Source organism: Giraffa tippelskirchi, chromosome 1 (genome assembly GCF_054371585.1).
Source record: "Giraffa tippelskirchi isolate mGirTip1 chromosome 1, T2T-mGirTip1v1.2.pri, whole genome shotgun sequence".
Classification (NCBI taxonomy): domain Eukaryota; kingdom Metazoa; phylum Chordata; class Mammalia; order Artiodactyla; family Giraffidae; genus Giraffa; species Giraffa tippelskirchi.
Window position 1 is genome coordinate 74,215,277 of NC_137275.1, and position 14,371 is coordinate 74,229,647.

Genomic DNA, 14,371 nt, shown 5'->3' on the forward strand with positions numbered 1-14,371 from the left:
AAAACAATCCAAATTTAAAAGATGAGGAGACTAAAGCTTAAAGAACTTGGTCAACTTCACAGATTCACACTTTGAATCAAGTTGCTAGTCTCCCCAAATAGGTTGGTTTCCAAGTCTATGATGCTGCCTCTCTTCGAAGAACAGAAACATTTATCAAGTAATTTTTCACTTACGCCTGATGGGGAAAGTCCCAGCTTTAGCAGATGATATTGAAGGCACTTACAAAGATGATCAAAGCTGTTTATAGGGCTCATTACTCACAAATCAACCATAGCAAAAAAAAAAAGAAAAAACACAGACTGAGAGTTCTAAAACTAGGGCAATAGGTGAATAGAGGTTTCCTACCAGGGTGGCACTCTGTCAAGACTGGAATGAGCATCATAGATGCTCGGCTCTAAGACATTACCAGTAGGTCAAATTATCAGGTATGCCTTAGTGGGAACTGGAACAGAGCAGAATAGGATGGAGTAGCCCTGATTAGAAAAGCACCTGATATTAAAAATATCTGGCACAACCATAATTATTACCTGATTCCATTTTTCTGCTACTCTTGGAACTTAGCAGATTGGAAAAAAAAAAAATGTCATACTCAGATCAAAAGAAAGGGAGTACGCAGGATAAGGAAAGCTTCTCTTCATAGAGGTTTTCTGGCAATACTTCTAAATAGCAATTTGTCCTATTATTAAGAATTACTTCTAATCCATTTGAATATTCATGAGATTTAGGATACCAGCATTCTCTTTTCTCTCATTAATTAACATATCAAAATCAAACCGTTAACAACAATCATCAAAAAGGAAATGTTACTTAACTTTACAACAATATCTTTATTTCTATTAAAATCTATTTTTGCTTATTATACCAAAAAAAAATGCGATTTCCTTCTCAAGCTTACTGAAATACATGTTCCTTTCTTTAGAGGAAACATCCTTCAGTAGGGAGTATTCCAAGTCAGTCAGAAAAAAAAAAGGTTGTACAGACTTTGATTTCATGTTGTCTCCTGGATGCAGGAGGAAGAGGCAAGAGCCAGACTGGGGCAGGAAAATGTTCCCTCCCGTTCCTAATGCCCTTTTAGCTCTTAATACTAGCCATGGGTTGGGCTTCCCTGGTAGCTCAGATGGTAAAGAATCCACATGCAATGCAGGAAACCCGGGTTTGATCTCTGGGTCAGAAAGATCCTCTGGAGAAGAGAATGGCTACCCACTCCAGTATTCTTGCCTAGAGAATTCCACGGACAGAGAAACCTGGCGGACTACAGTCCATGGGATCGCAAAGAGTCGGAAACGACTGAGCGATTACCACTTTCACCCTGGTCGTGGCTTGAGCTCACAGGAATCCTAAATTCATGGGTCCATACACTTCATATAATCCATACAGTTCCAGTACTATTAAGCCTTGATAAAAATACCAAAGCAGCTCTCATTTCAAACTCAAATGTTCTGAAAAATAGAAATCCAAACCCACAATCCAAACTGCAAAAGGATCTTTTAAAAGACCCCAAACAAATAAGTAACACATAAGAAATGGTTCTCCAAGTAAAATACAATTTTGACCTAAACAGAATACCCAGGAGTTGTAGAGCACTTTCACATGCATTAGTGTATAACTCACTTTATAAATGAGAATATTCAGACGCAGAGAAGTCAGTGTCTGTGAAGGACTCCTCAGCCCAGTGGTATTTCTGTATCATACCACAACAGTAAGCAAACCCATTATGACACTGAAAGCAAACTTACGTTGCATAGCTACAGGTATCGTTTGTTGTTACATTGAGTCCTGGGCAGAAGTTTTGTCCCAAAAATTCATTATGCTGCAAAGCCTATAACATAAGTGAGAGAAGGATAAAGAAAATAGTTTTAAATTTCAAAAGGTTTCCAAAGAATTATTACAATTATGTCCACTAAGTTTAATCTCTGTTGTTATCTCTAAAAACAAAGTTTCACATTCACAGTCTTTGTCACATCAAAGCAATTAAAGTTACTTTTCCTGGCGATCAAGAGGCCTAGGGTTGGGATCTTTGGCTCTAACACAAAAACCAAGAAGAGAGATCTCTGGCTATATTATCCCATAGCTCTTTCCTTCTTCTCTCCCCATTTTTATAACCCCATAGTACTATAATTAAAATGATACAGTGATACTCAATGACTATTGTTAATTTATAGTAACAATCTTTGTATTTTTCTTGTTTGTTCTCATCAAAGTCAGTTATAATTCTTAAAAGTTAGAAATTTAATTTTACTACATTAAGGCACATTTTTCTATGGAGTTGATTAGCTTTCTAAAGTCAATAGTAGCTGTGAGTATGATATGGTTTTCTTCTAATTTCCCTTTCAATTTAAAATATGTATTCTAGGCCCTCATCTTCTCATTAATTTCTTTGATGAACTGAAACACTAAATTTTTTTATATCCATTATTCCATCTTTGTCCTTAACTATGAGTTATCTCCCAATCCTTCAGCTCCCTCAGACAGCAAGGTGACTGGAGAAATCGCAGGTAATGATCAAGTTGACCCAAGGCTTAATAGGAAACTCTCCTTCATTGTCCTAAAACTTGCAAAGCTCATAGCCAGGGACATGAGAGGCTTTATTCTGGTTGTTTCCAGCATGGGGACAATGAACCAACACAGTGACAGACAAGGAGAACGTACCGCATAGCCGTATCGAGGAATGCTCAAGTATTGAAGCCATGACAACCAAGACACAACGGTTTTGAGATTTACCAACAGCCCTGAAAATATCTACAAAACACAAATACCAAGAATCAGATCTGGTGCCGTGATTTCATGAAGAATTCTAGCAAATACCCTCTTTAAGTCCCTGACAGTCTCGTGAATACTTCTGCTAAGGCCAACTCTTCTTTAAAATTCTTTCCACTACTCTGAAGACTTACCCTATCCTCTTTGTATGTGTATATCTCTCTGGAGCTGAGGCTGTTTAGGGATCTAAATATACTTATAATATACATTTTATTTAATTGGGAGATTTCTAATTGTTGAGGCTTTTACTTTCTCTGTAACTGCACACAATGGAAGGTAACTAGTACTGATTTGCAATGATACAACCAACTATATATTCCCACCAATAAACACACCCAAATGTATCCTGAGCACCTCACGCCCCGATTTCTGTAACACAGTAATATTTGTTATTTACAAGGGTTTACATTCTATCTCTGTATGACTTTAGGAATAATATGGGGTTCAGTTTGCAAGCTTAAAATAACCCAAAGACTGGAACTGGTACACAGCATAATGTGGTAAAGGCACAGCATAAAATATGGTCAATTCCTTCATTTAAAGCTGCAAAAAGGACCATTTCAATGAAGATTCCAGAAATTACCGCTCCAGCAAGAGATGGGTACATGAGAAAATGTTCTCATAAAACACTTCCTAACTGGCACAAGGTATGCTAGGATGGACATAACAATGACAATGTTCCTGGTGTGAACACATAGCTTTAAACTTGACCTAACCAAGTGCTTAATGCATAACACACAATATCTGAGTAAAATACGGTCTTATGACTAGTTTCCAAAGTTTTATATATAATACAAATCCTTAAATAATAACAAATCAAAATATCTAATATATCAAATAAAACATTTTAATTTTGAAGAACACCTTATTTATTATATGACCCTATAGAAAACATAAATAACGTTGGCCATTTTCTCAATAATGTTTAGATTGGTAGTTTTCAAACTCAGTAATGGAAGAATTAAACTTTGGCAAGAGTTTGTGCTAATACCTACCTTTTAAAGACATGTACTGCTACTTTAGCAGAAATGGCATGTGTATGAAGTAAAAAGGCTACACGTTGATGTTTGTGGGGGGAAGTAATAACTGGTTCCCTTCACCTACTGATTCATCTTTGTGTGTGCAAAATGTAGGGCCATGTAAGGTTTGGATTAAGTAAATATTTTTTAAAGGTAAAGAGAAATATATTGATATAAAGAAATGTCAGGAACCCAGAAAGGAGAGGTCCTAGTACTGGAATTTTTCAGTATTTTTAAAACACTCCTTTTCAAAATATAGGAGGGGCCCAAGACAGACTCATGAACATATTGCTCTATTTTCATGGAACTTAGGTTTTCTCTTAGAGAGTAGTAGATCCAACCAAACCATCTCAGCTGCTGCTTAAACAAGCCAGCAGTTCTCTCCCATCAGCAGGAAAGTCAGACAATGGACCTGTCATTTTAATAGTTTTTTAAAATTTTAAAAATAAAAATTTTTCTGGTTTTCAAAGTTCCAATTTATTGAGCTTTCATGGTATGTCACAAAGAGGCCTCTTTTTAAAGCTCATCAGTAACAATACATTGACTAAGGTTCTAGTAACTGTATTATAACAGTAGCAAGACTAGCTGGTACATTCTCTAATAATATAAGCTGTATTTCAATATACAGCCTCCTTGAAGCAAAGAGCCTGATGTACAGAATCCTCAAGCAGATCTTACAGGATAGGCAAGTTTGGGGGGAGGAATAAGGGGAAATCATAATGCCTCAGGGAAGCACAGTTTGTACTTACCATCATAAACACAAAAGAGATGGTCATGAGCAGAGTTGCTATGGATACCACACTCTGACCTGCTGCTATAGCCAGTGCCATCGAACTAGCTGAATAAGCCACCATCATCAGGGTAAACATCATAATGAAGAAGGCCTCCACCTTTGGTTTCAGTCCTTAGGGAACAAAGAGGGGGTTAATCTAACACTGTGTATCAGGGATTGTTTATTATGCAAAAAACATTGTAATACTTTGAGAAACTACTATCACAGTGAAAAAATTCATCCTTTATCCAACCACCCAATATAACCGTACAAAGTTACATGCAGTTTTCTTTTTTATGCTCACTGTATAAGCACTTTTCCATGTAATGCTTTTACTTCTTGATTTGTAATTATTAACAATTTCTGAATGCCTGAGATGGAGAGCTGTAGACAACTAGCCAGAATTCTACTGCTTTCTCTTCTAAGAAGGAAACTTGCCAAGAGCACATTCATTTTACCTAGACATCACATTACTCACTCTTTGCTATAAAAGCATTAGTGAAGATAACTGGTAAGTCAGGATTATACGACCACTCAGTGGTTTTAAAATCTGGGGGAGTGGGTCCACAATCCAAGTCTCCCAAAACAAATCACCCTATAACTCTGGGATTGAGGATGGGGTTAAATAAGCTTCATAAAACCGCTTTATAAACTAAAACGGGCTAATAGTATGGGTCAAACAAGAATCTGAAGACTTCAGAACAGCCATAAGAACAGGAATAAGATAGGAATTTAAGAATCTAGGTTCTATGCCTGATTCTTTATGACACACCCTCTTATTTGTAAAACGGAAGTTTAAACTCAATCAGTAGTGCCTTATCAAAAAAGAAATATTTCTGGAGTATGTATATATGTCTGTGTGTGTGGGCATCTGTGTATGTGAGAAATAAAAGAGAATTCTGATACAATGAGCCTGGGGCATAGTCTAAACAAAATGCACAAGTCAATCTTTCTATATCTATCAAACAAATATTTTATTACCAGTAAGCCCCAGAAGTCACTATCTTCATTATCTTTATATATTCATACATAAAAATAAAAATACAAATAGATAAGTAATAAATATCCTAGCTCCAGCTCCTCCTACATAGTATAAAGTAGTTTTAGGAATTATTTCCATGTTTGAATATAACACACAGTATGTCTATATATATAGTTTTATAAACAGTTTTAAAAGTTACTTTGGAGAAAGCCTTGACAAAAATCTCCTTGGAGAACAGTTATTTCAGAGCATGCATAATGAACAGATGCTTCCTAATCTCAGGACTTGATTTATAGTTTTGAGAACCAAAGCATGTTTACAGAAAGTCCCCTCCCATCCAAGACTAAAGACACACATCTTTTGTCTTATTGCTTACCTAACATGAAGTATGTTATACAAGTAAATATAATACTTGGTAACATCCTCATGGGGAGTAAATCAGATAACAGTTTTCCAAAGAAGTAAGATGACACTCTATAGTATCCACTGATATATTCATGTCTAGAAACAAAAATTCACATCATACATCCTACATTAGTTTAGGACCAGGAGATTAAACCATTTGCTATACAGATGTCCTCCCTGCTATACAGATGGGATTGGTAAAGAATCCGCCTGCAATGCAGGAGGCCAGGTCCAATTCCTGGGTCGGGAAGATCCGCTGGAGAAGGGATAGGCTGTGCATTCCAGTATTCTCAGGCTTCCCTTATGGCTCAGCTGGTAAAGAATCTGCCTGCAATGCGGGAGACCTGGGTTCTATCCCAGTGTAGGGAAGATCCCCTGGAGAAGGGAAAGGCTACCTACTCCAGTATTCTGGCCTGGAGAATTCCATGGTCTGTATAGTCCATGGGGTCGCAAAGAGTCGTACACGACTGAGCGGCTTTCACTTTCATACATATTTCCACTGCTACCAGAGGTCTAACAACTACCGTATCCCCATCATCAAGGTTAGCCCACCACCCTTCTTCCCGGTCAGCATCAGGCACGTCTCACGTGTGTGCCTCCCCTGGGATATCATCCCCCAGGGCTCTGTGCAATGACCCCTCTTGTCATTGCAGAACTCCCTCCAAATGCTGATCAGTTTGGCTCTGAACACCCACTCTGGGGGAACAGGTCCTACATCGCCTCCCTTTCTCCTGACACTGGCTCTCTTTCAAGGCCAGTCTGTCAGGAGCTTATTTCAGTGGTTCCTTTCTCCTTGCTTCTAACTATGAAGAAGGTGCCATTGTTGTTCTCCAAGCCTCAAATGCAGCTTTGGGTCACTCATATCTTTTACTTCTTCCACCCTAATGATAAAAAGAGAAAATGGCACTTCTTTCCATGATCATGCCTGCCAACCACACACCCCTGTCAGTGATTAAATTCTCTTTTCACCCCTCTTAGGTTCTAGATCCCTCCTTTTCCTGAGATCTTCCTCCTGTAATTCCACACTATTCCACCAAGATCTTCATTTTTTCCCTCTCTAATGATTCCTTTCCTCAACATGTAAATACACAAATCTCTTCCAACTATGAAAAACAGAAGAAACAGAACAGCTTACATTTTTTAAGGCTGCTCTCTGGCTCCTTCACTCCCCCTCCCACTGAAGACTTGGTCTGTATTCTTGGTCATCTTTACCTCCTCACCTTGAATATACTGTTCAACATACTACCTTCTCTCTACCAAGTCCCTCAAACTTTTCTTGTGACAGTCATCACAACTTCTTATTTGCTAAAAACAAAAGATCCTTTTCAGCCTCTTATTGCTTGCTTTCTCTGCAGCATGTAGATTTGTGGACAGCGCCCTAATCTTGAAACTCTTTTCTCCCTTTTGTAACAGGCCCCAAGTGCTCATGGTTTTCCTCCCAGCCTCTGGCTGCTCTTTCTCAGTCAACACTGGTAACCCCCAGGAACCAAGCAATGACCCAGTTCTGGATGTGACCAGTCTGGCCAGCAGCCCCCTTCCTGAAACAGAGACCTACTCACATGAAGAGCTTCTTCTCCACCACCAGGAGCTCCACGGCTGACACGCTGGTGAAACACTGGTTGGTTGTCAGGAAGAAGAGCACGCCGGCTCTGTGATATGAGAAAGGGAACAAGAGCCAAAGCACTGCAGTCAATTAAACGTTCTCAGGTCGTTTTTCTTCCTGCAAAATTCTTCCCTTGAATGATATCTTAACACATTAAACACACAACCGTTCTATTTAAAACAGAGAGGGAAGCAAGAGCCCCATCAGATCACGTCCCATAGCCCTGCGTCTCCACAGTGGTACCCTTGGGACTCCACATAGCACAGTCTGAAATTCATGACCAAGTTTGCTGTCGATTGAACTGCATCCTCCCCAGTTCCTGTGCTGAAGCTGGAATCCTCAATGTGATGGCATTTACAGATGGTGACACTGGGAGCTGGTCAGGTTTAGATGAGGTCATGAGGGTAGGGCCCTCGTTATGGATTAGTGCCCTTAGAAGAAAAGGGAGAGACATCAGAGCTCTCCTCCTCTGCCATGCAGGAACACAGCAAGAAGGCAGCAAATAAGAAGAGTATCCTCTTCAGAACCCGACCATACTGGCAACCTTATCTCCAGAACTGCGAGAAATGAATTTCCATGGTTTAAGCCATCGGGTCTGTGGGTCTTTGCACCAGGGCTTCCCAGCTGGTGGTATTGGTAAAGAACCTGCCTGCCAACGCAGGAGACATAAGAGACACAGGTTTGATCCCTGGGTTGGGAAGATACCCTGGAGGAGGGCATGGCAACCCACTTCAGTATTCATGCCTGGAGAATCCCTGGGACAGAGGAGCCTGGCAACTAGAGTCCATAGGGTTGCACAGAATCAAACACAACTCAAGCAACTTAGCAAGAACACACAGTCTGTGGCAGTTGAGCTGACGATTACGTATTCCACAAAAATACTATCATCTTGGATTTTAACTAACAAAACGCCAATTATAGTTCTTAAAGTATGAACAGAGAAACAGTGAGCCAAATAAAGCCTGCAAAGGTTAAAAACCTCTATCAGCCACTTTTTTGAAAGTCAAGTAAAGAAAAATCTAAGACAAGGCAAAGTGAAAGCCAGTAGAGGGAAACACTAACCAACACCTGATCATATACAACCATTGCATAACCACCAACACAGCCTTGATACTCTCCTTGACCACCCCCTGCTAATGGGGTCTCTTTCTAATGAGCTCAAAACAGAAAACAAAAAAGAATGCTCATAAAGAAAAAATTAATTTGTGTACCTGTGAGAAAAAGAAGACTATGCTTCTCTCTCAGTAAAATAATCAAAGTTTAAAAAAGAAAGTATTCAGTTAATCCACGCTTGGATAGATATATGAATTTTATGAAAGCATGCCAATACTCCTGAAACATTGCTGAGCTTTCCTTCCTAACCAAATGATTTAATTGACATTGAGAATGTGAGTTGAAACTAAAAGAGATGCGGTGGCACATCATTTAAATAATACAAGAGAATTTTTAAAAAGGTAAACCCAAGTATATAACCTTCTTAAAAAAACAGTCCATAGACAGTCAGTAATTGTTTTTAACACTTCCTCCTCCCAAAATAAAGAACTTAGGGAATAGGTTGTTTTAAAAGTAAATGTTTATACAATAAAGAAATGGGAAATAGCCAGGCCTACAACACAAGCAACTATGCTACTTGCTATACACAAATAAGCCTAACATCAACATGAAAGCTGATTTCAGAAAGTCGGACATGGTAATGTTCAGCTCATTTGTTAAGTGTCACATCTAATAGTACAATAATGTTCACAATGATTTTGAACTAGCACATAATTTCTTCTAAATCATAGGAAAATTTATTTTATACTAAGTAGATTTTATTGTTAAAGAATTTAATGTATTCCAGTTCTTTCCAAGGTGGTAATTCATGTCTGTAATATCTATCTATTGATTCAAATATTCTTAAAGTAACTTTTCCCTTAATTAATTATGATTTGTTTAGCTATCTCCACAACTCTGTAAGGTAGTGGTTAGGTCACAGAGCTCATTCTATACATCATTATACAGGTTAAGAAAAAGAACACAGAGAGCATTTTTCTGGAATAATTCACTCCCCAAAAGGAGAACCAAACCACAGTGGCCTCCAGGGCAACTCCAAATGATAAAAAGTGGCAGTAAGCTTAGGTCAAAAATACAAATTAAAATAGCTCCAATGCTCTATTTTTCCAGAAAACATTTGAAGAAACAATTAAGGATCTTCTATATTTCTCTGGATCCTTTTACCAAGAGCTTTAATAACCAGATTTCTTAAATTCCACTAGAGGACAGGTTTCCCAATATTTTTTTTCCAAATGCTTCCTGCTACACAACACAAAAGCCCCACAGGCTCTAGATTCCTGTGATTACAGGAATCTGTGCTCTGTGCTTCACAAAAACACAGCATCTACAAAGGGTACACACTGCCTATTACTAACAAGTTTCCAAACAGGTCAGAGAAGAGCACATCCTTCAGGAAAGATAAAAAGAAAAACAGTGATTTAACTCTTGGAAAAAAAGAGCCATGAAATAACTCTGAAAAAAAGAAAAAGAAACTCCAATAATTATCTCATGATCTGCTGCCACATAGGAGATATTTTACTTTACCTGAGGCACTGACTTTTATGCTTGTTCTTTCTTAACAGTCACCCTTTTCCAGATTTCAAAACAGATTCAACTTAAGCTACTGCAACTTTGCCCAATAGTGAAATGGGGATAAAACCATCCAACCTTCTGGCTGGAAGAGCAACCTGAGGGTCCCAGATGCAAAGCCCAGAGTACAGTGCCTGGCCCAGAACAGCTCTCAAAACACAAAGCCAAGGAGAACTCAACAGTCTTCCACTCTGCTCAGCTCCTTTATTCAGGCTATACTGCAGTCCATTACAAAGTTTCATCAGGAAATATAGCTTTAACAGCATGCTGTAACCAAAACCAGGTAAGGTAGTATTAACCCTACAACAGAAAAAATTTGAGTCCCAACCACCACCCCATGTCAAAAAAATCAAAAATCAAAAAGAAATTAACTCACATGAAACAAAAGAAAAAAAAAAAAACAGATAAACTGGACTATGTCAAATTTTAAACTTTTGTGCATCAAAGGACACACCAACTGAAAGAAAAGACAACCCACAGAATGGCAGAAAATATGTGCAAATTTATATCTGTTAATGGTTCATATCTAGTATATACAAAGAATTTCACAGCTCAACAATTTTTTAAAAGCTCAATTAAAAAGATGGTTAAAGAACTTCAATAGGGCTTCCCTGGTGGCTCAGTGGTCAAGAATCGGTCTGCTAATGCAGGAGAAACAGGTTCTATCCCTGGTCTGGGAAGATCCAACATGCTGTGGAACAACTAAGCCCATGCACCACAACTACTGAATCTGTGCTCTCGAGCCCAGGAGCCACAACTGCTGAAGCCCGAGTGCCCTAAAGCCCATGCTCCACAGTAAGAGAAGCCACTGCACCAAGAAACTCATACATTGCAACTAGAGTAACCCCCACTTGCCGCAACTAGAGGAAAACTCGTGCAGCAACGAAGACTCAGAAAAGCCAAAAATAAATAAATAAACACAATTTTAAAAAAGAACTTCAACAGACATTCTTCCAAAGAGGATACATAGATGGTCAAGGCACATGTGAAAAGATGCTCAACAATACAATAATCATTAGGGAAATGCAAATCAAAACCACAATGAAATACCATTTCCCACTAATGAAAACAAAACAAAGAAATAAGTGTTGGTGAGGTTGAGAAAAAACTACAAGCCTGTGCACTACTGGTAGAAATGCAAAATGGTACAGCTACTATAGAAGAGAGGATGGCAGCTCCTCAAAAAATTAATGGAATTACCAAATGATCCAATAATTTCACTTCTGGGTGTATATCCAAAAGAATTTAAAGCAGAGACTCAAACAGATATTTACCTGTATATCCACATTCATAACAGCATTAATCACAACAGCCAAAAGGCAGAAACAACCAGTACCCATGGTCAGATACATCAACACACAAAATATGGTATATCCATACAATGGATATTATTCAGTCTTTAGAAAGAAATTCTGACACATGCCACAACATGGATGAACCTTGAAGATACTATGCTAAAGACAATAAGCCAGTCACCAAAGGGAAAATACTCTAAGATTCCAATTACATGAGGTACCTAGAATGCTAAAATGTATAACAGTGGTTTCCAGGGGCTGGGGAAAAATAGGGAGTGGGGGGTTGTTGTTCAATGAGTACAGAGATTCAGTTTGGGAAAATGAAAAAGTTCTAGCATTGGATGATGGGGATGGTTGCACAATAATGTAATTAATGCCACTGAAGCGTACACTTAAAATTGGTTAACAGGGTAAATTTTATGTTCTGCCTAGTTTAGCACGATATATATATATATATATGTTATTTATGAATATGAAAACTCTCATTCAGCTTTCAATTCACTGACTTGTCCTACTCCTCAGTTTACCCTGTGCTTGTTTCAAATTCAAATTCTTAATGTAATTTCATCAACTTGAAAGAAAAGTAACCACACGCTCTCAAAATTAAGACCCAGATTTACTCACCTGTTCTGAATTCCTGAAGGATCATTTTTTAGATCATAGAAAATGGCACCTATAACCAGTCCCAGGATGACTGTCACAATTAACTTTTCAAAAAGAAAAAAGAATTTCAATTAAAGGTAAAAATTTAATACACCCTTCATTATTAAAATATATCTGGCTACATAATCAAACCTCTCCACCTGATACAGATATTTTAAATGGCTTGAACACAGTCCTCAGGAAAATATAAAATGTACATGTTACTAGACTGCTTTTTAAGTTAAAGTAAAAATAATTTATCCGTGTGTTCAGGAGACTGACAGGAAGACAAAGTAGAAAAGCTAAGATTCCCAGTGTTTTAGCAGGCACTGCCAGTTCACGGTCCAGTTCAGGCTATGGGGCCTGGGAATGACATACAGTGACGCACAACAATGCAAGCACCCAGAAAAGTAGTTTGGGGGGCAAAATAAAGCCCAACTGGCTAAGAGTTTTGGCCTAAACTCTCAACCTTTGTGCTAATGAACATGCATAGTGTGATATTTCAAGAGGTTCCAATAAAAACAGGATATCCTTACTCTTAACATGAAAAAACAAATAAAAACAAATAGAAAATTTAAAGTACACTTAAAAAAATTCCAACTATGAAACTTTACACAATAAGGAAGAATAAGGAAGTAGGGGTAAGCTGAGGTCATCTATCCAACCTGGGGAGTCTACGCCTGCAATGGAAAAGTGCACTGTCACCGTCACCAAAGCATCGGGCCAGCTCTCTCTGAGGGCACCCAAGTGCCTCCATTACCCACCCTCCTGTCACTGCTTCTCCAGCAACCTCAGCCCAGAGGGTCTACCACCAACAGGTGGACTAAGCTGCCAATTCTGTGCCATTCTTACCCACCTTTGCTGACTCCTAAGAGTGTTTGATGACTCCTAAGAAGACTGGATAAACCTCAATTTCGTTTTTAAGATTTTTAAGGTTGATAAAATGTCTCTTAAAGACACTTTTATAAACAAAGATTTACGGTTATGTTATAACATATAAGGAAATTATATTTATTATACTTTTAATTAAATTTTATTAAATGTATAAAGATATAAGATATGATCATCCAAAGAAAACAAAATATCCTACCATGTACCTTGGAACCTTCAGAGTTAAAAAAAAAACACCTCTGCACTACAACAGTGCAATGGTATCAAGGCTTGTGGTAACTTGTCAAGACACTTTTGACATGAGACAAACAAAATTGGAAAACAAGATCATGATCTGTGAAGACTAGCTTGTGAAGACCAGAGTCTGGAAAGAATATGATTTAAGATGTACTTAAAAATTGCCTTGCTAAAAAAACACAGTCAGAAATTTGAAAAAAAAATAATTTACTACCCTGGCTTATCTTAATTACTTCAAAATGTACTATACTTCATGTCAACAGACCAACTCCCAAAATAAATAATGATGACCCCATTAGCATGTGTGCATGCACATGTATACAAATCTATACTTTCACACTGTAAAACTCCAAGAATATTCAGACTTTTAAAAGCGGACACTCTACATGCTTTGCTTCTTTTGCATTCAAACTTAATAACATATTAACAGACTGTCAGTTTTATCATTAAGATGTTTCCTAAAGGTTTCAAAGTGCTAAAAGTATTTTCAAGGAAAGTTTTCAAACACTGACAAAGTGATTAATCTCATAATTTTAGCATGCTTTTACAAGGTGTGTCTATATTATTCCTTTTTCCATTAAGGAAAAGAAAACAAACAGGAAGACTAAACTTTTCTCATTGGAGCAAAGAGACTCTATCCTATGAGTACTGTGCAGCTGGAGTCTTTTGAAAGAAGGGGAAAAAAAAGGACATTTCCTAAATATGTAATTCTAATTTTGTTCAATTGTGTTTACCAACATTTTTCAAGGTGAATTCTAAGGGATGTTTATGGCTGTTGCTGAAAAAATTAATCCATAGTCAAATGTTAAATGTGCTAATAGAAACTATGACTCTCCTAGAGACATGATAGTATTTTCCAAATTGATTTGACCAGGAAAACTTTGGGACATTAAATGAATATTAAATCTTATATAGAAAATCCATTCATTCCAAGATCTTCCAAAGACAACCTTTGGTTAAATGCATTACCAAAAGCAAAGTCTAGCTCATGTAAATGACTAGTTCAAAACTAACTATGGCTATAAGACTGTCCACACAAGATTTATCAACAGGAAGCCATAAAACATTTTAATAGCTCCACTTTCAAACACTTAGAGAAGCAAAAGACAGACTCTCAAGATTAAAAAACCCTAAACAGAAGTCAGC

At 37.8% G+C, this 14,371-nt stretch overlaps 1 protein-coding gene across 14 annotated transcripts in view; it reads right to left on the bottom strand.

Annotated features, from left to right (window-relative positions):
- Window positions 1–14,371, bottom strand: part of ABCG2 (ATP binding cassette subfamily G member 2 (JR blood group)) — a 134,114-nt gene that overhangs the window by 781 nt on the left and 118,962 nt on the right. For 11 of the 14 annotated variants that reach the window (XM_081594048.1, XM_081594027.1, XM_081594005.1 and 8 more), the window contains 6 exons: window positions 12,080–12,162; window positions 7,495–7,584; window positions 5,907–6,031; window positions 4,526–4,680; window positions 2,650–2,739; window positions 1,737–1,819 (listed from right to left, as the gene is read on the bottom strand). In XM_081594048.1, the coding sequence (XP_081450174.1) occupies window positions 1,737–1,819; window positions 2,650–2,739; window positions 4,526–4,680; window positions 5,907–6,031; window positions 7,495–7,584; window positions 12,080–12,162 (626 nt within the window). The remainder of the gene's footprint in view (window positions 1–1,736; window positions 1,820–2,649; window positions 2,740–4,525; window positions 4,681–5,906; window positions 6,032–7,494; window positions 7,585–12,079; window positions 12,163–14,371) is intronic. The other 3 variants (XR_014083096.1, XR_014083097.1, XR_014083091.1) reach the window with 1 other exon arrangement.